General features: G+C 28.5%; 2 protein-coding genes across 4 annotated transcripts in view; both read right to left on the bottom strand.

The window, feature by feature from the left end:
• LOC111621772 (GRIP and coiled-coil domain-containing protein PFC0235w-like) overlaps positions 1–19,736 on the bottom strand; it is a 57,775-nt gene extending 38,039 nt beyond the window's left edge. For all 3 annotated transcript variants that reach the window (XM_023364015.1, XM_023364016.1, XM_023364017.1), the window contains exons 1-4: positions 19,496–19,736; positions 14,921–15,002; positions 8,122–11,037; positions 98–243 (exon numbers count right to left, since the gene is read on the bottom strand). In XM_023364015.1, the coding sequence (XP_023219783.1) occupies positions 98–243; positions 8,122–11,037; positions 14,921–14,957 (3,099 nt within the window). In that variant the 5' untranslated portion in view covers positions 14,958–15,002; positions 19,496–19,736. The remainder of the gene's footprint in view (positions 1–97; positions 244–8,121; positions 11,038–14,920; positions 15,003–19,495) is intronic.
• Positions 19,737–24,245: 4,509 nt separating this feature from the next.
• On the bottom strand, positions 24,246–24,731 carry LOC111621767. The gene has a single exon (XM_023364009.1). The coding sequence runs from the start codon at positions 24,729–24,731 to the stop codon at positions 24,246–24,248; it is 486 nt and encodes a 161-aa protein (XP_023219777.1).
• Positions 24,732–24,976: the final 245 nt, after the last annotated feature.

Raw genomic sequence — 24,976 nt, 5'->3', positions numbered from 1 at the left:
TATATATATATATATATAATTAATGTGTTCTGATATCTAAACAACTGATATGTTGTTAACTTTATATTTAAAATATTAAAGAAATAATTGTAGTTACCTTTCGAGCATATTTTTCTACTGGTAAAATATTAAATAAATTCTTTTCATTGGTGCAAGTAGACTGACGTAAATTTTGAGTAGATTCTCCTTGACTTGTAGAACCAACTGAATTAGTTTCATTTCTCGTATTTGATGTTGTATTGTCTACAAAATAAACATTGTTTGTTGATAAATGTCAAATCTGCAATTAAAAAAGTTCTAATGGAATCACTTTCTAAAATAGACTATGACGTGATTCTCAATTTTTTATATTGTGTAAAATAAGTAAATATTTTATATACAAGGCGTGTTTACTAAGTTCAAGGATTGAATTTATAAAAAAAAATTTTTTTGATGGAAATAATTCAATTTAGTATTAGCCTTTAAAATTCATTCCTGCCTGATCTATAAAATTTTTGCACATGTTTGTAATTTACATACATACACCCTGATAAAAGAATCTTTTTGGAATGTTTTAGTTTCCTCCATACAGCCTTTTGGTTTCCCAAAATTGAATAAAATTTTTCCCTTTCAATAAAAATTTTAATTTGGGGAACAGGAGCTCCAATAGTTGAAAGGCAAACAATTTCAGTCAATTTTGGGAAACCAAGAGGCTGCATGGAGTTAACTAAACAGCATTCTAAAAAGATCCTTTTACAAAAGAATACATAAATTACTAGTGTGCAAAAATTTTATAGAACAAGGAGTGCATTTTGAAGACAGATGCTAAATTGAATTACTTTTACCAAAAATTTAACTTTAAATAAATTAGGTCCCTGAACTTAGACACACCTTGTATACTTTACTTAAAAAGTATAAGATTTAGTAGAAAAAATCTTAAAAAGAATATGATTAGTTTTTTTATATCTAATCATTTATATGATATTTTGTTATTATTTTTAAAATATATTTTTCCATCTTGCTTGCATTAAAAGTGCTCTTATTTTGCTCACCATGACTTTAGCTATGTCTACAATGAAATAGCTGAGTGGTGAAGAATAGCTTAACCCAATACTGGGTCAAACCAACAAAAAAAATTTTTGAGGTTACAACCTGGACCAGGGATGTTCAACCCATGGCACATTTAATACTTTTATGTGGCCCATTGCATCCTAAATTTTTAAGGTACATTTTTATTTATTTTGGTAAAGTATGTCATAAAAATTATTCTCGTTTCATTGGATACACTTTGATGTCGTGATGACATAATTTGTTACTGACCAATCAAAAAAGTTGGCAGTGTGGTCTATCATTTTGATTGTTTCGGTTTCAAACATTTTTGTAATGAAGTGATGTTGTTAGTGATAAAGAATGGTAGCTTTCATCAGGCAGATGAAAAAGACACGTAATCCCTCTTTTCAAAAGAGTGTCAGCCATTTTTAGTGACTCAAGGCTAAATTCAATGTGAAAATGGAATGGACTAATTTCTTATTTATAGAAGTACAGAATAAATTAGCCTCTTTCACTTTGGCATTCTTTCTAATTACAGGTATATAATACAGACATAAGACTGTATATTTATTTTGTTAACATAATAATTTAAATATTTTAAACCTACTTACGTCAAAAAGAGGGCATTATTTTAAGAAAATTCTTTGCAGAAACTATTAAGAAAGACTATTTATAGTTAATAATTTAAATATTTTATCCTTTGTTACGTCAAAAAGAGGGCATTATTTTAAGAAAATTCTTTGCAGAAACTATTAAGAAAGACTATTTATAGTTAATTATTCATTATACAGAATCAATAAAAAATAAATTGAACATAAAGGAAGTCTCATAAGTAGAAAAACAACAATAAGGAAGAGAAGATATTGCACAGTAGATAAGAAATATTCTATCTGTATGTGACACAGTTATATAGGATGTAGAGAAGAGCCAGGAATCGTAATTTTAGTATATGTTTGGCATTTGGCGTGAACATAACAGCTCGTTTACCACATTATGGGTGCTCAGCATTCAAGACCATTTCCTCGTAAATCTTTCAAAGTGCAGAACTGGACAATCCATAAAGCAGAAACACATACGGGTATATCCTGAACATCGTTATTAAGAGCTACCATGTTACATGCTTAATAGAAGTCCCTTAGGAACATCACTTTTTAAAACTGCAGCTATATTTACTACATTAACATATAAATTTAATACAAAAGGAGAGGAAAAAAACAGTATTTCGACGGTTCTTTTTAAGTAGATTTGTTAACTATGCAGATTTGTTAACAGGAACGTTTCTCTACAATTATTTGAATATACTTTGGTATTCTGTGAATATATTAAGTATTCTATTCTTTCTCTCATACATACTTTTATTATAAAATTATGTTAAATACGTTCTTTGTGAACTTGTTTACATGTAAACAAGGCGGTAATAGAATTACATTAGAGTATAAATGATTAAAAAAAAAGAGACTGTTAAAAAAATAAANGACATAAGACTGTATATTTATTTTGTTAACATAATAATTTAAATATTTTAAACCTACAATCATATTCATAATTATTTCATCAACTTTAAATTTATATTTTTAATAACCCAGCATTTAGTTATGGCATCTAATACTAAGAAAACAAAAAATTCAATATCTTTTGGCCAGAAAAATATTTCATAATAGAAACATGCAATAATATTATCTGCCTTATTTGTCATGATAAAATTGCAGTGTGAAATTCTGTATTTTCAGAGTTTATTAAAAAGAAAAGAAGAATTTCCCGTGGACTTTTCAACATAATTTACTATATTTTTCAGTTTTGTTTAAAGATGTAACAACCAGATTTTCTGACTAGAAAAATAGAAATTGAATTAAAATTGTTTAGTGATCCATTTTTATTTAATTATGTGGAAACACCAGCCAAATACCAGCTAGAACTAATTGAACTTTAAAGCAGGGAATCTTTGAAAACTTATCATAGAGAACATTCCCTTCTTGAATTTTATAAAGAAGTTCATTCTTTCAATGAATTTGATTAAATTGTCAATTTATCTAGAAAACTGTTCTGCATGTGAAATAGTACATACTGTTATAAACAATTCTTTTCATGCATGAAAAACATCAAAACTGCTGAAAGAAATAGGTCAAGTGATTCCCATTTAACTAACATTCTTAGAATTAAGACTAGTGCCATAAAAGCAGATATTAACAACATTATAAAAGGAAGGCAATGTCAAAAATCAAATTAAATTTATTTTTATTTTGCATGAGTATAATTTTGTTTTTTATTGTAAATAACACAGTATGTTTTATAATTATATATATTTGTTATTAAAATTTTATATTCACATTTTGAACTTTTTAAAAGTATATATTTATATAAAGTACCTTTGTGGCCTGCTGAATATACCTAAATTTCTAATCTGGCCCATTATGAAAAAAGGTTGGACAGCCCTGACCTAGACTAACTTAGACCCAGTAAGCCTTGTTCCTTCAGAATGGAAAACTGATATCTTTATTGCCTCACACATATGTCTTTCATTATTTTTTTCTTTTACGAAGAATTATATAATTTAATTTTACTATTTGATACATATATAAAGAAAGTATATGTAGGCTAGATACCGCATAAGATAAAAAAATACACACAACTATATCCAAAACCAATGAAAGGAATAAAATTAAAGGAACACCTTACATCAGGTGTTTATCTTATTCCTTTGCATAATACTCTTATAGACCAGTCATTGGTATACATATATCCCTTGATTAACGTGATTAATTAATCCTCAATCCTACTGCATATATCAAAATTGCATTAATCAAAATATGGTATCTATGTTAAGTAAAAACAGTTGGTAAGTTGTCTTTAGCATAAATTAAAACTTCTGCCACATATATAAAAGGATTTCCACAATTAATTTCATACATTAATCAAATCCTGAATTAAGCAAGCGATACTTGTACATTGGAACCACAGCTAGGTCCCTTGGGACCAGACTAAAGGAACATTAGTAAGCTCTCCAACATAACTCTAGTGACATATTCTTTGTATAGTGACACAAGGGTAGACTTTTGAAAGTTGTCTCTACTACATCAGACTTCAGATCCTGTGCATTTGAGATATTTAGAGGCTGTTGAAATTTACAAAGCTGTTAGGAACCAGAGGGCAGTCAATTTTAGAGAGACTAATACAGTCTCTATAGCATGGAGGACATGCAACAGTTCAAGCAAAAATAGATATAAGCATAAGCGAGGCTATTTAAGCAAGCTTCAATAAAAACAAACAAGTAAACTTTGTTCACTACAAGACATTTACTTCATGGCAAAACACAGTCAATGCTTGCAAAATTAAATGAACTGTGCAAATTGCAAGGCATAGCAGGTTTGAATAACTTGAATTGTGGTGCTTCTTATTCTCATCATAACAGTGTTGATCAATTTCAACAAAGTGCTGCCAATGTGTTGCAACATGAAATACTCAGCAGCACTCACAAAAGCAACTTTTACAGAATAATGATTGATGAGTCTACAGACATTTCTGCCCATCAGCATTTAATAATATTTATTCAGGATTTGAAGGATTTGCAACCTAAAACAAATGCATTGGGTCAGTCATTATCCCCAACAGCAAAATCAGTAACATTTGAAATTCTAAAAAGCAGAAGCAATAGGAGACAGGACATATAAAAGATGTGTGAAATTGCCAAAGGTAAAGCTAGCACTATGACTGGAAGAGTTTCTGGGGTTATAACAAGATTGAAGTTGATGAGGTCTGCTTTTCTTATAACTACCCACTGTACAGTAGACCCCCCTATAAGACGGGTTCCTATAATTACGATTCCTATAAGACGGCGAAAAAATTGTGACGGTATCTGTAAAAAACGGTAAAAAAACTCCTATAATTACGTAAAATGTCATCGGGCAGCCGAACTATTTTCCGCCATCAAGCGCCACACTACGGAGAGATTACTATCGTCTGTACAGTATTATATATAAATTAGGTACTGTACATATAATTATATATAAATTAGGTACTGTATATATAATTATATATTAACTTAATTTATTGTAACTTTATTATAATTATGTATATATGCTCTTTCCGCTGTCTAGCGCCACACTACGGAGAGTTTAGGCAAACTATCGTCTGTACAGTATGTAAATTGGGTACCGTAAGTCTAATACAGTACTGTAATTTTATACATTTCGTGTGAAAGAAACATTCCTTATTCAACGGCGATTAAAATTATTTATATTAACGATGTCTCCAAAGTTCAACGAAGTTTTTGCAGAAAAATAACATTAAAAATCACGGCCGCAGTTTGCTGAGCTGTTCCGTGACAAAAACAAGCTTGAGCAACAGTGATGTCGAATGGTGCACACTCGGTAAGTAATCCTACAATTTTTTGTTTATAGCGTAATTTATACGGATTATTTCCAACAAAAATATACGTATTTTGGAAATGTTGAGTCGGATTAATCTAGAATCGATTAATTTTATGGAAGAAAACTTTTCAAACAGCCGTAGTCCGTAAAGTGCATACGTGTCGGGCTGTGATTGGCAAGGACTCGTAAGAAATAGATTCATAAAGGATGGAACGTATCTACCGTCTTATAGGGGAATTGACTGTAGTTATACAACACACATCACATAGCTCTTTCAGCCTGCAATGTTGTAAATGCATTTCTATATTTGGTCAAGTACCAAGAAATATTAAACAACAAATACAGATATTTTCAGAACTTTCCTAACAGAATAAGCAGTCTAGAAAACATTTAGGCAGTTTTGAATGAAACAAATGTTCAAGGGTGCAGATTTCATGAGGTGTTCCAAACACAGGCTTTCTTTTGGAAAATCAGTGAAACTGATAGTTACACTCTTCAGCACTCTTGTCAGTTCTTAAAATATAAAGCAGATAAAAAACCAGCAAGACTACTCAAAATGACTGTCTCCTATAAATTTTTGTACGTATCACATTTGTATGACACATTTAAACATTCTGCGGAAAGTCTTTCAAACTAGATCAATTGATTATGTAACAGCTTCATCACTTCAGACTCAGACTGCTAAAAGGATAAATGGATAATGAATAGAATAATGGATGATATAGATCAGTGGTTCCCAATTAGTTTTTCCTGCGTACCACTTCAAGAAAGAGCTCAAACTCGCGTACCCCTTATAGCAGAAATTCATATTAATCCATACTAATATTATAAATTTGAAGGTATTTCTGTCTGTCTGTCACCTTTTCACGTCTAAACCGCTGAACAGGTTTTAATAAAATTTGGCACAGAGATAGCTTACATGTTGGAGATGGACATAGGCTACCTTTTACTGTGAGAAAATATCTTACTCCCACGAGAAAATTCGATATAATGCGGGCGAAGCTGTGGGTAGACAGTAAGTGATAAATAGAATAAGTTTTTTTTTTACATTTATTACCTTTAAAATACAATTCTAATACAGTAATAATGAAAATTAATTTTAACGTGACAAATGTGCACGATTTTCTTTGCACAACTTTGTAAAATCTGGTTGCTTTTTGGTCAGCTTCAGTCTTGAATCATCTTCCAGTTGAAGTCGGTGACGATGTTTAGTTTTCACGTTTGTCATGGCCGAAAATTTGCTCTCGCAGAGGTATGTTATGCAAAATGGTAGCAAATATTTTATTGCTGCTTCACTGACATGATAATAATGATAATTGTACAATTTTTATTTCTTGCATAAGAATTTAGGTATTGTCACAAATGCATTTTTTTTAAAATGAAATTTCGAGAATATTTATAGTTATAAATAAACGAATTTGTACATTCCACATTGTGTTGTAAATTGCCGAATTTTTGATGGTCCAACCTTATTTTTTTTGATTGTTTCATCTCATGCATTTAAATTTTAAATCGGCCGATTTTAGATTGCCGCGCGTACCCCTTCATGCAATTTCGCGTACCCCCGGGGGTACGCGTACCACTAATTGGGAACCACTGATATAGATGATTCAGCTTACAAACATTCCTATCGTCAGGAATCACACAACATGAATACATTGGAATTGTATATGAATTCAAAAAGCATTCATTGAAATTCACAGCTAACAAAGAGAAACGGAGTGAGCCTCTCTGTAAGTACTCTGAGAGCAAATTCATGCAATGTCTTTCAGACAGATTTGAAGAAAAAGGTGACATTTATGTATTATGTGCAATTACATGCACTTTTCTCATCAAACAAAATACTTACTGGTGATGAAATTTCAGCAGCCATATCCACACACACTGTCATAAGCCACAAGAATTTGAGTGCACTGTGGATGAATTACAAACTGAATTTAAAAGCTTTCAGGCAATCCTTAATTCCTCTAAGCTGCAGCTTGAAGTAGTTAAACAAGTTGCTCAATCTGCTTGCAGAAAAAAGGAAATTTTTTGTATCATTGGTAGATTATCAGAAATATTTCTTGTTTTGCCACTCTCAACAGCAGAGTGCAAGAGGAGATTTTCTGCTCAAAATCTGATCAAAACAACAAAACAAGACTTAGAAGTTTCACTTAGATTGAAAACATGGAATAACTAATGAAAATGTCAATAGATGGTTGACTTTGAAAGTGCATTTCACTGTTGGTGCAAAGTACTAAGACACATTCAACTGTGATGATACATGACAGAACATGTGAAATACTGTTTAAGTATTGTAATCAAATGTGTTATTTGAATTATTCAAAAATGATTCATATTTCTGAGTGACAGCTTAACATGTTACTTTTCCTTTCCAGACTCCAAACTGATAAGGCTACCAACACTTGCATTAATTAGTAAATAAAACTGGTGGCAAAAAAAATTAAAACTGGCAAAATGACTGGCAATTTTTTAAAATTTCCCAGAATGGTTCCTGTTGATGCATGTGCATTTGAAAGACCATTTTATTAACTTGATTAGTTGCAAAGTTTAAATTTAAAAGTTTATAAAAAGCACTCTTAATCTTTAAAAAAATTTATTAAAAATTTATAAAATTTTTAAATTTATTTGATTTTCTTGAAAATTATATGATTAAAAATGTTTATATTTATCTATTAAAATCTTAAAAATAAACCTTTTTTTTAAAAAAAAATACAATACTTACATTTTACAGAAGGCTGTAAATTTTGAATAGACAATTGACTGTTATTGATTTTAATCTCTTGCCTATTCAATGGAATATCTTTCACACAATTATCCATTGCTTTTCTAATAGCATGTTCTTCTTCATTTACACATTCCATATCTAAGTCATTATTACAGTGGTCAATTTCAATTTCTTGATTTGAAATGTTATTTATCTGTGTGGTATTTATATTATTTGTGTTTTTATTAAAACTGTGAATAGATTTTTTAACAGAACCTTCAAATGTATTTTCAGCAGACTTGGGTATTGATAAAACAGAAATAGCAGGTGATTTTACAGATGTAGTGATACAACTGTTATTTAAGTTTTTGTTGGTTGGTTGTCCTAATATTTTGGCAATATGAGAAAAAACAGAAGAACTATTTCCCTTTGTTGTTTGTATACTTGTTTTCTGTACATCAAATGAATCTTGTTTTTTTACAGAATTGTTTTGTTGGAGAGGACTTTTTGCAATTTTTACTTTATCTAGTTTTTCCAAAATAGTACTTGGATGAACAAATTTTGACTTTCCTGTAAAATTTGCTGCTTTTTTTTCTTGGCAAATTTTATTTTTTAATGAATTTGTATCTAAAGGTTTGTCCATAAATTTATCTAATACTATTACTGTTTTTAATGAGTTAGTAGGAACTGTACTTTTATCTTGCAATAATGGTATCTTTACTATATCAACAGAATCTGCACTTTTATTCTGAGATATTACAGTTTTTAATAAATCTGAAGAATCCAAAGATTTAATTTGTATAACTTTATCTTTTGATAAATCTGACAATTCTAAATGCTTATTCTGGTGTATTATATTTGTTGTTGAATCTGTATTTTTTAGGCACTTTTCTTGTAACATTTCAGGTTTTGATAATTCTGATAAATTCTGATTGGTTTGCTTTTTAGATAAGTCTACATTAGTTTGAGATGATGGAAGTTTAGTTACAGCTATATTATCTAATATTACTTGTGGCCTTAATGCATCATTATTATCTTCTAATATTTTAACTTTTAATGAATCTATACTTTTTTCAGTCAAATGAGTTTTAGATAATACCAAATCACTTGAAATCTGAATTTTTGCAGAATCTTGACTATTTTCGGAAACTTTACTTTTGGATAAATCTTCTGAAGACAAGTTCTTTATTTCATCTGCATTATTAGGTTTTTCTGATTCTTTATGAGATGAAGTATCTGGTATGGTTTCTTCTGTTGAGTCTTTTATATTTTCCTCGTCTTTTCTTTCAGAACTGCAAGGTTTAGATGGTTCCTTACTCTTTTCTAAATTTAAAGAATCGTTTTTCTTATCTGGCAATGAATCATTTTTCTTATCTGGTAATAAATCATTTTCATTTAATGAATTATTTTGTTCCTTTAAGTTATTTACTGAATGAGTAGTATCTGAAGATTTATTTTCAGAAGTATTATCTTTTTGATCATCAGACAAGTTTTCTTTGCTTTTATTTATGTCTTCATCAGGATTAGCTAATTTTGACATTATTTTCCAAGGAAATTGAATAATAAAGTTCTTTCTCGGACGCTTAGATTTCCTTACAGCCAAACTAGGAATAGGTTCAGTTTTACTTTTTGAAGTAAATACTTGTTCTTGATCTGCATTTCCAACTACTAGTTTTTCTTTATGTGAAGTGCAATTGTTTTGAAAAGAGTTTGATCGACTAATTGTAAATTCACATTTCTTTGATAACTTGCTTGATTTAACATTACTGGTTTTATTGGAATGATTCTGAAGATCAGGTTTAGACTCAACTTTTCCTTTTACAATTCGAATTCGTAAACTATTTGGTGACTGGGATTTTTGAGTATCTTTACTGTCTAAATTAACTTTTTCATTATTTTCTATAAGATCTGTATTTTTTGTGGTTTCCTTTTCAATATTATTTTCAACCACATTTTTTTTCTGGTGTTCTACCTCATTTAGTTTACTTAATAAATTCATATTTTCTCCATCATCTTTCCTATTAATTTTATCATTTTCATTATGTATATTCACATTATTGAATTGTTTTAATTTCTCATCAGCTTCTTTATTCTCAGGCAGGTTTTTATTAAGTTCTTTGCTTTCTGTTTCACATATTAATGAATTGTTAGATGAATTTTCTTCATTTTGAATTATCTTATTTTCCTGATCTATACTATTTGACTTCACTAATTTTGGTTTTTCTGAAGAACTGTCACTAACTGCAATCATTTCTGAAGTCATAACATTATTCTCTTTTGACTTATTAAAATTTTCTGTATTTTCATTTAAATCATCCTTTAATGTATCAGTGCTAAAACTTTTATCTTTTCCAGAATTTTCCAACAATTTGTCTGCACTTCCTAATGATTCATTAGGTCCACTTAAAAAATTTGATTCCTTCTGAAACTTTTCCAAATCTGAAGATTTGGAAATAAAATTGGAATCACTTTCTAACCCTGTATTATTTTCATTTGATTCCAAAAATTCACTGTTTTCTACCTTATCAAATTCACTATCCTTAGTATTTTGTTGTTTTTTAACTTCAGAATTTACCATTTCACTGGATTTTACTTTATTTGGATGCTCTTTAAATGTATTAATGAAAGTTTTATTTTCAGCAGAGACTTCAACAACTAAAGTTTGTTTAGCCACTTCAGCATCTGTTACATTGGATTCTTCTACAGTTAAAGTATTTGCCTTTTCTACTTCATCATCATCTTCAGCTAGAGATATACTTTGAACTGTAGATGTTTCTAAATCTTCACTTGACTCATCCAATTTAGTATCTACAGTAGCTACAGATACAGTTTCACTTTCACCCACTTTTTCTAAAACATCTTGTTCTGCAATGTCTTGCTCAGGAGATTCTTCTTTCTTTTGCCCATCTTTCTTAATTCCTTGTGGCTCCTGAGCTAAATAGAAAAAAATATGTTTATATTTAAATGCTGATAAAATATTAATTCAGTTATCATTATTTACATTAAATGTTTATAAAATTCCTGTCATCAACAAAATAATTGTAATTTTGTTTCATTAACATAACATTTTTAAATTAAAATTGAACTGCTTGGGGAAACAAAATGGTAAACGCCAAAATGGAAATTTTAGAATACAGCAAAAATAAAATTATGGCCGAATCATAAATCTGAATAATTTTATTCTAACATCAATTTTTACTAAAAGTGTTTTACATCAATCTAATTTCATGATGAAATAATTAGAACAAGAGCCAAAAGATCACACCTGGGCAATGACGATGGCGCTTACCATTATGTTTTCCCAAGCAGCTCAAATATGAAAGAAAGAAAGATATAAGTGAAAATTTTTAAAATATCTCAAGATAACTATCACTATAATGATATAATAATCATCATCATATATAATTTATAATATGTCATATAAATTTATTAATTCATATGCTGAAAAAGTCTTTTAAAATTATATACAAATATATTTAATTATTTTTTAATGTAATTTTATCATTAATTTAAAAAATATTCTTTTATAATTTTTGCTATGCATTTGAAAACTGATTGTTAAAAAATTGACTCTTATTAATAAAATATTCAAATGTAGCTTCTAAATAAAAAAAAACTAACTCTACATCATATATCACTTTCACACTAAAAATAAACCTTCAGTTAAAGAACTAATTTAGTTTTTTAAGTGAAAGTTTGTTTTTTTTAAAGAAAATAAATTAAATATATTTTTTCCATCTTACTATCAAAACAAAAAATGGTTAAGCATATCTATTAATCCTTGAGGCTATAAGGATAAAATGTCTAGCATTTTAGATTTTATAATGAATATCCAATAACATTTTAATTAGTTCATACATTAATTTTGAAAAATACACTTTACTATTAAAGTAAACATATTTTACTAAAAATTTGATAACTATTTAATTACCTTCAATAGATTTTGTTATCTCATTTTTATTTTCTAGAATAAATAATTTTTTAAAAAATATCTACAACTTGATTTGTCTTGTAGTTCTTCAAAATATTTCTGTATTTGATGTTAACATAAAAAATTTTTATAATGAATTTTTACAAATACAATAATCTTTTCACATATATTTTCTAAAATTAATAATAAAAATAATCAAATCAAATCAATTCATATCAAACTAAATTAGAAAAAAATAATGCTTATTATATATGTTGTTGTAATATTACTATTACAGTCCATTTCAAAATTATAAACACACCCAACTTTTTTCAATAACAAAAACATTAACAATTGTAATGTATTTATTATATTAAAATATCATTTACAACATCAATTTAAACATTTTTCTGAAATTTTTAGAGCAATCTTACAATTACAAAAAGAATTATCACAGATTTTCAATTTTTGATTGTTTCAAAAGTATAAACACATGTGCATAAAAAACAATTTGTGATGTTTCAATATTTTGTAGGTCCACCATTTGATTTAATTAGTTCAAATATTCTATCAGGCATACATTTTACTAGTTTTTGAAGTTGTTCTTGTTTAATATTTTCCCAATAATCCATAACCAATAATAGCTAATTTCAAATAATTTACAGTACTGTATTGTCTGTTTTGGCCATAAACAAGACGACTCATAATGCCCCAAATATTTTCTATCGGATTCATATCAGGGCTTCGTGATGGCCAATCAATTAAAGTAATTTTTTTTTTAGCAAACCAATTTTTAGTTGACTTTGATGTATAAATATCCTGTTGAAATTGCCAGTTTTCTCCCCCAATAAGTGGTCCAAAAGTTATTAAATTTTGATACAACAGTTCTTGATACTTTTCTGAATTCATTCTACCTCCTATAAATACAATATCTGTTTTACCTCCCCATCCAAATCCTGCCCACACCATCACAGATCCTCCACCTTGCTGTCTGCTCATTCTGACTTCTTCGTTCTTCCTCAAATCATGCCAGTAGTGACTATAACCGTCAGGTCCATCCAAATTCCACTTTTTTCATCTATTTGTTTCCATTCCTCTTTCCATGTCATCTTGTCTTTGGCCCACTTTAATCTAGCTGTTTTGTGCAATTGTGTTAATTTCAGTTTGGCAGTCATTTTGGTAAATTTGGCATTTTTATAATTATGCATACATCTCCATACAGTTGCTGGTGAAACTACAATTGGCAATGTTGATGCTGCTTCTCTGACAGATAACTTGTTGACCGTCAGTAGCTGAAAAACCTTTCTTTCGTTTCTATGTGTAAGGAGTTTAGGCCTTCCACATTGCTTATTTCTGCCATAATTTTCACCCTGAGTTAACACATTTCTCATAGCACATGTAGATTGATTTATAGCTGCCGAAATTTGTCTTAGAGATCGTCCTAATCCTTTTAGTTGGTAAATTTCACGTATTTCCAACTCTGTTAGTGTTTTTCCACAAGGCATTACTTTAAATCATAAAAACCGCTTAAAATTGGTGCCATGTTTTTAATAACAAATGATACTCCCCTCTGGTGAAAACTAATTAAACTAATAATTAATAAAAAAAATTATACTAATTTTATTCACCTGTGTTTATACTTTTGAAACACTCAAAAATTGAAAATCTCTGATAATTGTTTTTGTAATTGTNAGTAAATTTTTTTTTCAGCAAACCAATTTTTAGTTGACTTTGATGTATGAATGGCAGCATTATCCTGTTGGAATTGCCAGTTTTCTCCCCCAATAAGTGGTCCAAAAGTTATTAAATTTTGATACAACAGTTCTTGATACTTTTCTGAATTCATTCTACCTCCTATAAATACAATATCTGTTTTACCTCCCCATCCAAATCCTGCCCACACCATCACAGATCCTCCACCTTGCTGTCTGCTCATTCTGACTTCTTCGTTCTTCCTCAAATCATGCCAGTAGTGACTATAACCGTCAGGTCCATCCAAATTCCACTTTTTTCATCTATTTGTTTCCATTCCTCTTTCCATGTCATCTTGTCTTTGGCCCACTTTAATCTAGCTGTTTTGTGCAATTGTGTTAATTTCAGTTTGGCAGTCATTTTGGTAAATTTGGCATTTTTATAATTATGCATACATCTCCATACAGTTGCTGGTGAAACTACAATTGGCAATGTTGATGCTGCTTCTCTGACAGATAACTTGTTGACCGTCAGTAGCTGAAAAACCTTTCTTTCGTTTCTATGTGTAAGGAGTTTAGGCCTTCCACATTGCTTATTTCTGCCATAATTTTCACCCTGAGTTAACACATTTCTCATAGCACATGTAGATTGATTTATAGCTGCCGAAATTTGTCTTAGAGATCGTCCTAATCCTTTTAGTTGGTAAATTTCACGTATTTCCAACTCTGTTAGTGTTTTTCCACAAGGCATTACTTTAAATCATAAAAACCGCTTAAAATTGGTGCCATGTTTTTAATAACAAATGATACTCCCCTCTGGTGAAAACTAATTAAACTAATAATTATATCTCAAATATTGTCTATTTTCAAGACAACTTAATTCTATTGATCCATCAATAGAATTAAGTTGTCTTGATCCATCGATCAATTGAATTAAATAGAATATTCATCCATCAATAATGTTAAGATATGTTGTAAGATATTCAGTTAAAAAGCAGGAAAAAGTAAAAAGTTATGAGAAAATTGAAAAAGGATTGTAATTTAAAACTTAATGTAGGAATAAAAATAAATTGAAAAAGAAAAAGATTCTAATAAAATTCTATAGAATTAAAATAATAATATAAATTTACTAATTAAATTAATGTTAAGAATTATAAAATTGAAAACAATTAATAATAAAAAAAATAAATCAAGAACTCAAATTTAAAAAGCTTACATTTGCTGGAACGACGTTTTGATGAAACTGATGGCATCTCGTATTTTCTTTTATCTCTAGATGATTGTGGATTACAGCATAACTATGCAAAAAACAAAAAAAAACAAAAAATGTTCTTAGCAATGAATAGTAAAAATTTTGTGTGTATACTTTTTATTTCTGATTAAACTCAAAAAGAATTTACTTTGAATAACCTAAATGACACTGTTTAGTAGTACACAGTATAAGATATTTGCCAAAATTTATTTAATTTAGAGTTTGCTTCAGAAACAAATGTTATGAAATGTATAAATAACAAGCTCATACTATCTATTATTCTGCACAATTCTCCAACTAGTTAAGAATGTTCCAATACATTGTCAATTTCATTTTTGTTGTTGTAAATTCCTTTAATGAATGTAGCAAGATAATGCATTTTGTACATACATTTCACAATTGCATGAATTGTGAAATGTTTGAGTTAAAGTGCTAATTATAAAAGGTCATGGGGTTCCATTCCCCAAACACAAGTAGTTTGGTCGTGGGTTCATGCCTTGCTGGATGGGCTGGCCACATGGTGCTTTCCATATTTTCTCCACATCTTTAATGCCTAAGTAGGAGTCAGTTACTTGTAAAAGACCTCCCAGAAGGCTTCCCCCCAAGGAAGATTGTCCAAGTGTTATATTACTATAACTAATAAAACAAAGCTAAGCTAATTACACTGTAAATAAAATTCAAAATATTCTAATTATAGAATGATTCTAAATAAAATTTTTATTTAAAAAAAAAAAACTATTTTTTTCCACAAAATCGAAGAACATAATTCTAAAAGATTAACATTCATATATTATCAACAAAAAATTGTTAAAGCCAATATTATATCAAAAGTTATTGTAACATAATTTGTCTTTGTAAAAATGACATTTTTTTATTATCTATAATTTAAAATAAATATTAATTAAATCGTTTTCATTTATTTTCTCTCTATATCTTATTTAGAGTGTATAAAAAAAGTACAAACTTGATGTCTACTTCATAATTCATCAATCAACTGCTTTCCCTTAAATTTCTGATATTCTTAATAAAGCTGAAATTGTTGCTGGTATACTTTCCTGGTATTCTTTATTTGTTTTCATCCATAATAATTACTACTATTACTTTTAAGTCTTCAGACTGGTTTGGGAGCTATTAAGGGAATGAGTGCCATATCTCCATTGGTCTGCTTTTCAGAAAGTTTTAGAAACAATTTCCCTCAATACACAAACCTCTCTGCAAACTTAGAAATTTTTGACAAAAGACACGAGTTAAGCTTCAAAAAGAGTGAAAAAAACGTATCCTCCACTAACATCTGTACATACAAAAAATAAACCCAACATTTTCTTCATTTCTTGATGTTTCAAGGTCACAAGTAAAAAAAAATGTAAAAATCTTGGGAGGCCATCTTTTGACTTATGGCCATACTTTAAAAAGCCCTCCTTTATATAAACAGCCAGAAAAGTAAAATACAATTTTCCATTTTCTCTATTAATTTTATGGATAGTCATTCAACTTTAAATTTTCTCAGTACAGTGAGTGAAAGGTTAATGGACAGTTTGGACTGCACACAAATCAGACAATAAACATTTTCATGAAAAATTTTTATGTTCGGACAATGAACACCTTACAGAACAAATACAAGAAGCAATGCTGTATTTAAGATTTGTAAAATTATATTTTAATGGCATCTATGAATGATTTATGAAACGAGACTTTCACAGTTGTATACATAACCTTTCTTGCAGTAGTTAATTTTTGCTCTCTGAATTTTTGTAAGTGCTTTTCTGAACTTTTTATTTAAAAAAACTGATAATATTATGGGGCCTAAAAAGAGTGGACTGTCAAGAACTGTGTTCGCTATAGAAACTAAGCAACAGATAATAGCCAAAACAGAGAGTGGTCAGAAGATTTCTGACACTGTAGGCAGATGATTTCAACAGGTCTACAGTAGATATAATCTTAGCTAAGAAAGATACAATGAAAAAGATTCATGTAAATGTATATAAACCAGCATGCAGGTTAAAATGCGACTAAAACATAAAATTAATCAGATCTAACAAAACTAGTTGTTAATTAAATGTTAAATAAAACATTCTTCTGAGTACAATAAAATAATATCACTAATTTGACTGACTGGAAATTAGGAAGAGAGTTTTCGTTTACAAGACAGCAAAATAATTAATGATTATTGACATTAGTGATAATAGTAATAGTAGTTAGTCAGTGTGGGCTATACTGACCATCTACCCTGACCTTAAAAATAACACCTTCCTTTCAAATTTCACACAAAGCTGATGTTTATGGTGTAAACTGAAATAATTTACAGGGATTTTCTTAAATTTAATGTTTATTTTTTCATTTTTTAATCAAATAACAATAAAATACACACAAAAAAAAAGCACTTTTGGAATTCCATGAGTATTTTACGTTGTCAGAAAGAAGACAAAATGAAAAAATTAAACATATAATCATATTTTTTGATGTAATGCTGACAGTTTCACAGTTTTAAAATAAAAACTGGCTTGTTTTTTCATGCACCCTCTAAACAGCGATGTACAACCTCACTTAAACTAAAATTCCACTGGGAAAAACTGGCATGCATGTTTTTACCATATGGAAATGTCCAATTTTATGATCTCCCCAGATAGACCAACATGCCAGACAATCCATGAAAATACGGTAATATTTAGCTAATGTATTTTTAATAAAATAGAAACTTATGTTTTGAATTAAGTGAAAAACAGCACACAGAAATGTTTTGACATAGAAAATAACTATACATACTAGAGTATTTTGCAATGTTTCGCATGTTGTACATGTATGTATAGTTATGTTTAAAGTTTACTTACTTTTTAAAACAGACAATTCAATGTAGTCCCATTCTTTCATAAATAAGTTATCAAATAATTATTTATTTATGTGTAAAACATTTCAAGACAAAATGCTTCTCTCTACATTAACTAGCGAAAAAAGTGACCAGTACCACCTGATAAAATTCTTAAAAGTAGCCAAAGTTCAGTACTTCATTACTAATATGAGGAATAAAAAAAAAGTTAATTTCTAACAGGATTTATTGTTATAGACAATATTAGAGTAATTATTAAATACAAACTGAAAAATTCTGTTAATCTAACTTTGTTATAATTATTAAGTGTTGACTAGTAAGTAACACATAGTTGGGAGAGAGCAAATAAAACATATTTTACTGGATTTTTACAGAATTTTTTCTCTCTGTGCACCATATGCATATTTCAGTGTTTTAAACATGTTTTCAAAATATGTAGCTCTTATGCTAGTTTTGTTTTATGAAAGGTTATGTTTTTATTAATGAAGAAAAAAAAAAACGTTAAAAATGCTATAACTCATATTAGAACTATTAAGAAATAGTTCTAAATATACCTTTCTATAAAACAAAACTCTGCCAAGTTTGAAGATTCTTGCCAGTATTGCCACCTTTCATTTTAAATAAATTTTACTAAATAAATAAAATTCAAATGCTAAAAATGTTATTTCCTGTTAATTATTTTTGTTATTTCAGATGATTAATCATAGATTTTGCTTTTATATTTTACTATTTGTTTAATGTATAAAGGTTGTTCAAATGAAACATGAACTAGACCAGTGTTTCTCAACCTCTAATGAATTGTTGCCCCCTTCAATAAAACTGTTATGTAGTATCGCCCCCTTCACTACAAAAGTTTGATGCCGAGGAACAAGGCTAACGCCAAATTCTTACTGCATTGAATAGACTAGTGACTAGTATAATGTTATTTGTTTAATTATTGTATGATATAACGAATAAAATATCTAATTATTCTTAATATAATATTTTACTATATCGCCCAGAAAATTGTTTTTTGCCCCCCAAAATATAAATTGTTACTAACCGCCCCCTGAACATGAAAAAACACCCACATGGGGGCAATATCGCCCCCATTGAGAAATACTGGACTAGACAGACCATGGACTGTAATCCTATTAAGGTGACCAGTGACACCATATAAAAATATGGTGTCATTGATCACCTTTAGCAAGATTATGATATACATAACAAATGACTATTATTTCATAAGAGAGTAATCTATCATAATTGCACACAAAAAATTTATAAATAAAACTGAGTTAAAATAAATAAATAAATGTTTTAAATTTAATTTCAATAGAAACATAACCAAACAATTGCCTTAAATAATCAGGCAATACCTTTGCTAATTGAATGATTAATACTAAGTACTTTGCTACCAGAGGTAGAAAAAAATAACTGACCTGAGGCAGGGCTTGAACCTCACCCTAGGTCAGTTCTTTTCTTCCAAATGATTCTAAATTATTTAATTAATTGTTAAAATTATAATTATTAATTTAGTTAAGAGATGGTACCTAATGTCCACCTCTAGTAGCAAATTGCTTAGTATTAATCATTAAATTAGTGGAGTTATAGTCCAATTATTTAAGGTGATCATTTGGTTATGTTTCTATAACATATCAGGCTTCACAATGTTTGATATATTTAATTTTAATTATTAAATATTATAGATTTCATTGTAGTAAAAAATAACTCACTTTATTTAATGTAATATTCAGATGAAGGTAAAGCTGTGTTGGAATAAAAGGTGTTTTTTCAAGTGCATATTCATAACCTCCAAATCTTTGTGTTAATAATTTTATATGTAGATCAACTTCTTGTATAGCAATTTCAAAATTTTTCTTTTGAGATGTAATTGCTTGAGGTGGATCACGTGAGAGAAAATAAACATGTCCTACTGGAACCCAGGCTCTGTTTAAAATATTTTAAAAGATCATAAATATAATATTTAAAATTAATTTTATTGCTACCAAGAAAAAGTTTTTAGTTATTATTATTTCTAATGAAAATAAAATGATAGTTGATTTAATTACAAAATAACTAAATCTAACCAAAAAATTAACACTTTAAAATAAATAACATATCCAAAATGACTGAAACATAAATAACATTTATATCTTAAATAAATTATACACAAATTATTTTTTAGATAAATTAACAATATCTAGCATAAAACTCAAGTATTCAAATACTTAGTGTTACACATCAAAAGTGAAATTTCACTCTGATATATTATATTTAGAATTTTATCTTATGTATTGTTACATATATCTCTTATTTATATGTTTTCATATAAATATTTACTTATGAAACTAAAAACAAATACTGAAATCATTGATATCTGGACATTGTTTGAAAAAACTTTGATTTTGAAAAACATTTAGAAATTAAAACTGTAAAAATACTGTAAATTTATACAAGTGCTATACAACATAAGAAATATGGGAGGTCATGACGTTTGGTCAAAATTCAATATTGAAGAGATTTGTACAAATCCTAAGAATTTTGTCCAAAAATGCTGTAACTGAACAGCATGAGTGAAAAAGGGTCACATACATAGATGTGTATTCTGGATGAAAAATGATTCATTTTTTATGAGATAGAGAGACTTACACGACCTTTGGTTCTGTATAAAACTTTGATAAAAGTCCTTGAGCCACTTGGCTCTCCATGGATAACAAGCATGTTTCTGCACTAAAAAAATTTGCTCAAAAAAAGATGTAGAGTCTGGGATTTGAGATGTGTAAAACAGTCAAATTTCAATCAAATAAAAAGCAATCAGCTTATGAAAAAAAAACATTAAGTGTGGTGAAGAAAAAAGCAATCAGCAGTTATGAAGAATGCAATTACATGGGAATAATTCAAAGAGTCATGGCAAATTGGATATAACTGATCAGGAGCACACACCCCATGTCTTTGAGACAGATTTTTTTTAGATTGGATCCCTCAATCTACGTTCAAATTGGTTTTGAATCTGTGTCCCTCAAGACTCGATTGGTCACTTACCTGTTTCCAGTGAAATTAAACATGTATTTGGACCAAGTAATAGTCTACACTAAAGATTAAACACATATCCTGTATAGTAAGTCCTGCATTTATTGAGTTGTGAGATTTAAGAACAACAATTGAACAGGAGAAGTTCTGAGCACATCATAAAAGTGGAATGTTTGAGATACCTTCTAAACTCTGTACTGGAAAAGTGTCATGTTTTCCATTCAACAACTTCAGAGATGTGGACATAAAGCAGTGCAAATTATGTGAATGTTTTATTTCTGTTCTAGCATTTTTCCATGATGTGGATAATATGCAGAAAATTACAATAAATATGCATAAAGCAATAAAATTCAGTAAACAGTCTTACTTTTTTTGTATGTAAAATAATTTGGTAGCTTAGATGAAAATATTATTAACCCATTTAGTTCTTCGCCCGAGTTAACTCGGGCACGCTATATAGCGTTACATAAAACGTGGTCCTTATAGCCATTTTTGACAAAAATTTTTTTTTTTGAATTTTTGGAATGTTTTTTAGGTCCCCAAATTTTTTCAAAATTTTTTGCCCGCGCGAAAAAATTTTATCGCGATTTTAATGAGCCTATGTGAAGGCTCGATTAAGGCTTAATTGTTTTTAAATGGGAGTTTTTTATCAATTTTATTTCATGGTTCCTAAGTTGTAGCGCACTAATTTTACTTCGGTAAAGTTATTTAAAGCTAGTTTCTGATGTCAAAAACGACCTCCAAAAGTTTTTAAATTTTTTGGAGAACGGTCAGCACAGGCNCGGAGAAAAATTTCAACATGGGATAGGTTAATATATTTTTTGTACATAATTGGTTATCCAAAGTATCGATTTTCCGAACAACCCCAGTCCCCAATTGATTCGGATAATCTACGCTCTACTTATTTTGTTTGTAAAAAATAAAGAAATAATTTTTAACAATACAATAGCCATGATTATTATTTTAAAAAGTTTACATTAGGGTTAACATCGACGAAAATTCAATGCAAAGCGACACGCAACGGAGAAAAATTTCAACACGGGATAGGTTAACATATTTTTTGTACATAACTGGTTATCTGAAAAATAAGTTATCCAAACAACCTCAGTCCCCAATTGATTCGGATAAATGACGCTCTACTGTATTTAATTTTATCCATTATAAACCATTTGCCATACAACATGGGACAAACAGAAACAATATCCCAGCTCAACTATTAATGAAAAATCACTACGATCTAAATCAGCCAAATTCAGATTCCTCTCAGTAGTATAATGCTATCTTACCACATGACAATAAACTAATAGCTTAATTAAAATTATGTTGATAGTTATAAAACATGTAATGTATTTATACTAATAGAAAAGTTCCCTTTGGAGACATTGAAAAATGAAATTCAGTAGTAAGTTAAAAGAGAAAGTCTCAGTACAATAAAAATTTATTTGATAATAATTTGAATAGTAATAATCTAAGCAATATAAATAACACTTTCAAAGTAGACAATTATCAGAAATATCATTTGAACTGTTTAAATTATTGCTGTTTAAAATTTAATTTTTCTTCATATTTATATAATTTTTACAATAGACATATGACTTTTTAAAATATGCTGCTCGGGGGAACAAAATAGTAAATGCTAAAATGGACATTTTAGAATACAGCAAAAATAAAATTATGGCCGAATCATAAATCTGAATAATTTTATTCTAACATCAATTTTTACTAAAAGTGTTTTACATCAATCTAATTTCATGATGAAATAATTAGAACAAGAGCCAAAAGATCACACCTGGGCAATGACGATGGCGCTTACCATTATGTTTTCCCAAGCAGCTCAAATATGAAAGAAAGAAAGATATAAGTGAAAATTTTTAAAATATCTCAAGATAACTATCACTATAATGATATAATAATCATCATCATATATAATTTATAATATGTCATATAAATTTATTAATTCATATGCTGAAAAAGTCTTTTAAAATTATATACAAATATATTTAATTATTTTTTAATGTAATTTTATCATTAATTTAAAAAATATTCTTTTATAATTTTTGCTATGCATTTGAAAACTGATTGTTAAAAAATTGACTCTTATTAATAAAATATTCAAATGTAGCTTCTAAATAAAAAAAAACTAACTCTACATCATATATCACTTTCACACTAAAAATAAACCTTCAGTTAAAGAACTAATTTAGTTTTTTAAGTGAAAGTTTGTTTTTTTTAAAGAAAATAAATTAAATATATTTTTTCCATCTTACTATCAAAACAAAAAATGGTTAAGCATATCTATTAATCCTTGAGGCTATAAGGATAAAATGTCTAGCATTTTAGATTTTATAATGAATATCCAATAACATTTTAATTAGTTCATACATTAATTTTGAAAAATACACTTTACTATTAAAGTAAACATATTTTACTAAAAATTTGATAACTATTTAATTACCTTCAATAGATTTTGTTATCTCATTTTTATTTTCTAGAATAAATAATTTTTTAAAAAATATCTACAACTTGATTTGTCTTGTAGTTCTTCAAAATATTTCTGTATTTGATGTTAACATAAAAAATTTTTATAATGAATTTTTACAAATACAATAATCTTTTCACATATATTTTCTAAAATTAATAATAAAAATAATCAAATCAAATCAATTCATATCAAACTAAATTAGAAAAAAATAATGCTTATTATATATGTTGTTGTAATATTACTATTACAGTCCATTTCAAAATTATAAACACACCCAACTTTTTTCAATAACAAAAACATTAACAATTGTAATGTATTTATTATATTAAAATATCATTTACAACATCAATTTAAACATTTTTCTGAAATTTTTAGAGCAATCTTACAATTACAAAAAGAATTATCACAGATTTTCAATTTTTGATTGTTTCAAAAGTATAAACACATGTGCATAAAAAACAATTTGTGATGTTTCAATATTTTGTAGGTCCACCATTTGATTTAATTAGTTCAAATATTCTATCAGGCATACATTTTACTAGTTTTTGAAGTTGTTCTTGTTTAATATTTTCCCAATAATCCATAACCAATAATAGCTAATTTCAAATAATTTACAGTACTGTATTGTCTGTTTTGGCCATAAACAAGACGACTCATAATGCCCCAAATATTTTCTATCGGATTCATATCAGGGCTTCGTGATGGCCAATCAATTAAAGTAATTTTTTTTTTAGCAAACCAATTTTTAGTTGACTTTGATGTATAAATATCCTGTTGAAATTGCCAGTTTTCTCCCCCAATAAGTGGTCCAAAAGTTATTAAATTTTGATACAACAGTTCTTGATACTTTTCTGAATTCATTCTACCTCCTATAAATACAATATCTGTTTTACCTCCCCATCCAAATCCTGCCCACACCATCACAGATCCTCCACCTTGCTGTCTGCTCATTCTGACTTCTTCGTTCTTCCTCAAATCATGCCAGTAGTGACTATAACCGTCAGGTCCATCCAAATTCCACTTTTTTCATCTATTTGTTTCCATTCCTCTTTCCATGTCATCTTGTCTTTGGCCCACTTTAATCTAGCTGTTTTGTGCAATTGTGTTAATTTCAGTTTGGCAGTCATTTTGGTAAATTTGGCATTTTTATAATTATGCATACATCTCCATACAGTTGCTGGTGAAACTACAATTGGCAATGTTGATGCTGCTTCTCTGACAGATAACTTGTTGACCGTCAGTAGCTGAAAAACCTTTCTTTCGTTTCTATGTGTAAGGAGTTTAGGCCTTCCACATTGCTTATTTCTGCCATAATTTTCACCCTGAGTTAACACATTTCTCATAGCACATGTAGATTGATTTATAGCTGCCGAAATTTGTCTTAGAGATCGTCCTAATCCTTTTAGTTGGTAAATTTCACGTATTTCCAACTCTGTTAGTGTTTTTCCACAAGGCATTACTTTAAATCATAAAAACCGCTTAAAATTGGTGCCATGTTTTTAATAACAAATGATACTCCCCTCTGGTGAAAACTAATTAAACTAATAATTAATAAAAAAAATTATACTAATTTTATTCACCTGTGTTTATACTTTTGAAACACTCAAAAATTGAAAATCTCTGATAATTGTTTTTGTAATTGTCAGATTGCTCTAAAAATTTCAGAAAATGTTTAAATTGATGTTGTAAACAACATACTAAT

The sequence above is a fragment of the Centruroides sculpturatus genome, unplaced genomic scaffold (genome assembly GCF_000671375.1).
Source record: "Centruroides sculpturatus isolate CEXI.00-Female unplaced genomic scaffold, Cexi_2.0 scaffold153, whole genome shotgun sequence".
Taxonomy (NCBI): Eukaryota; Metazoa; Arthropoda; class Arachnida; order Scorpiones; family Buthidae; genus Centruroides; species Centruroides sculpturatus.
This window is presented reverse-complemented; position numbering and strand designations above follow the sequence as displayed.

Bases quoted from the DNA above. Each gene is read 5' to 3' on its own strand.
- LOC111621767 (XM_023364009.1), bottom strand. From the start codon at position 24,731: ATGCCTTGTGGAAAAACACTAACAGAGTTGGAAATACGTGAAATTTAC.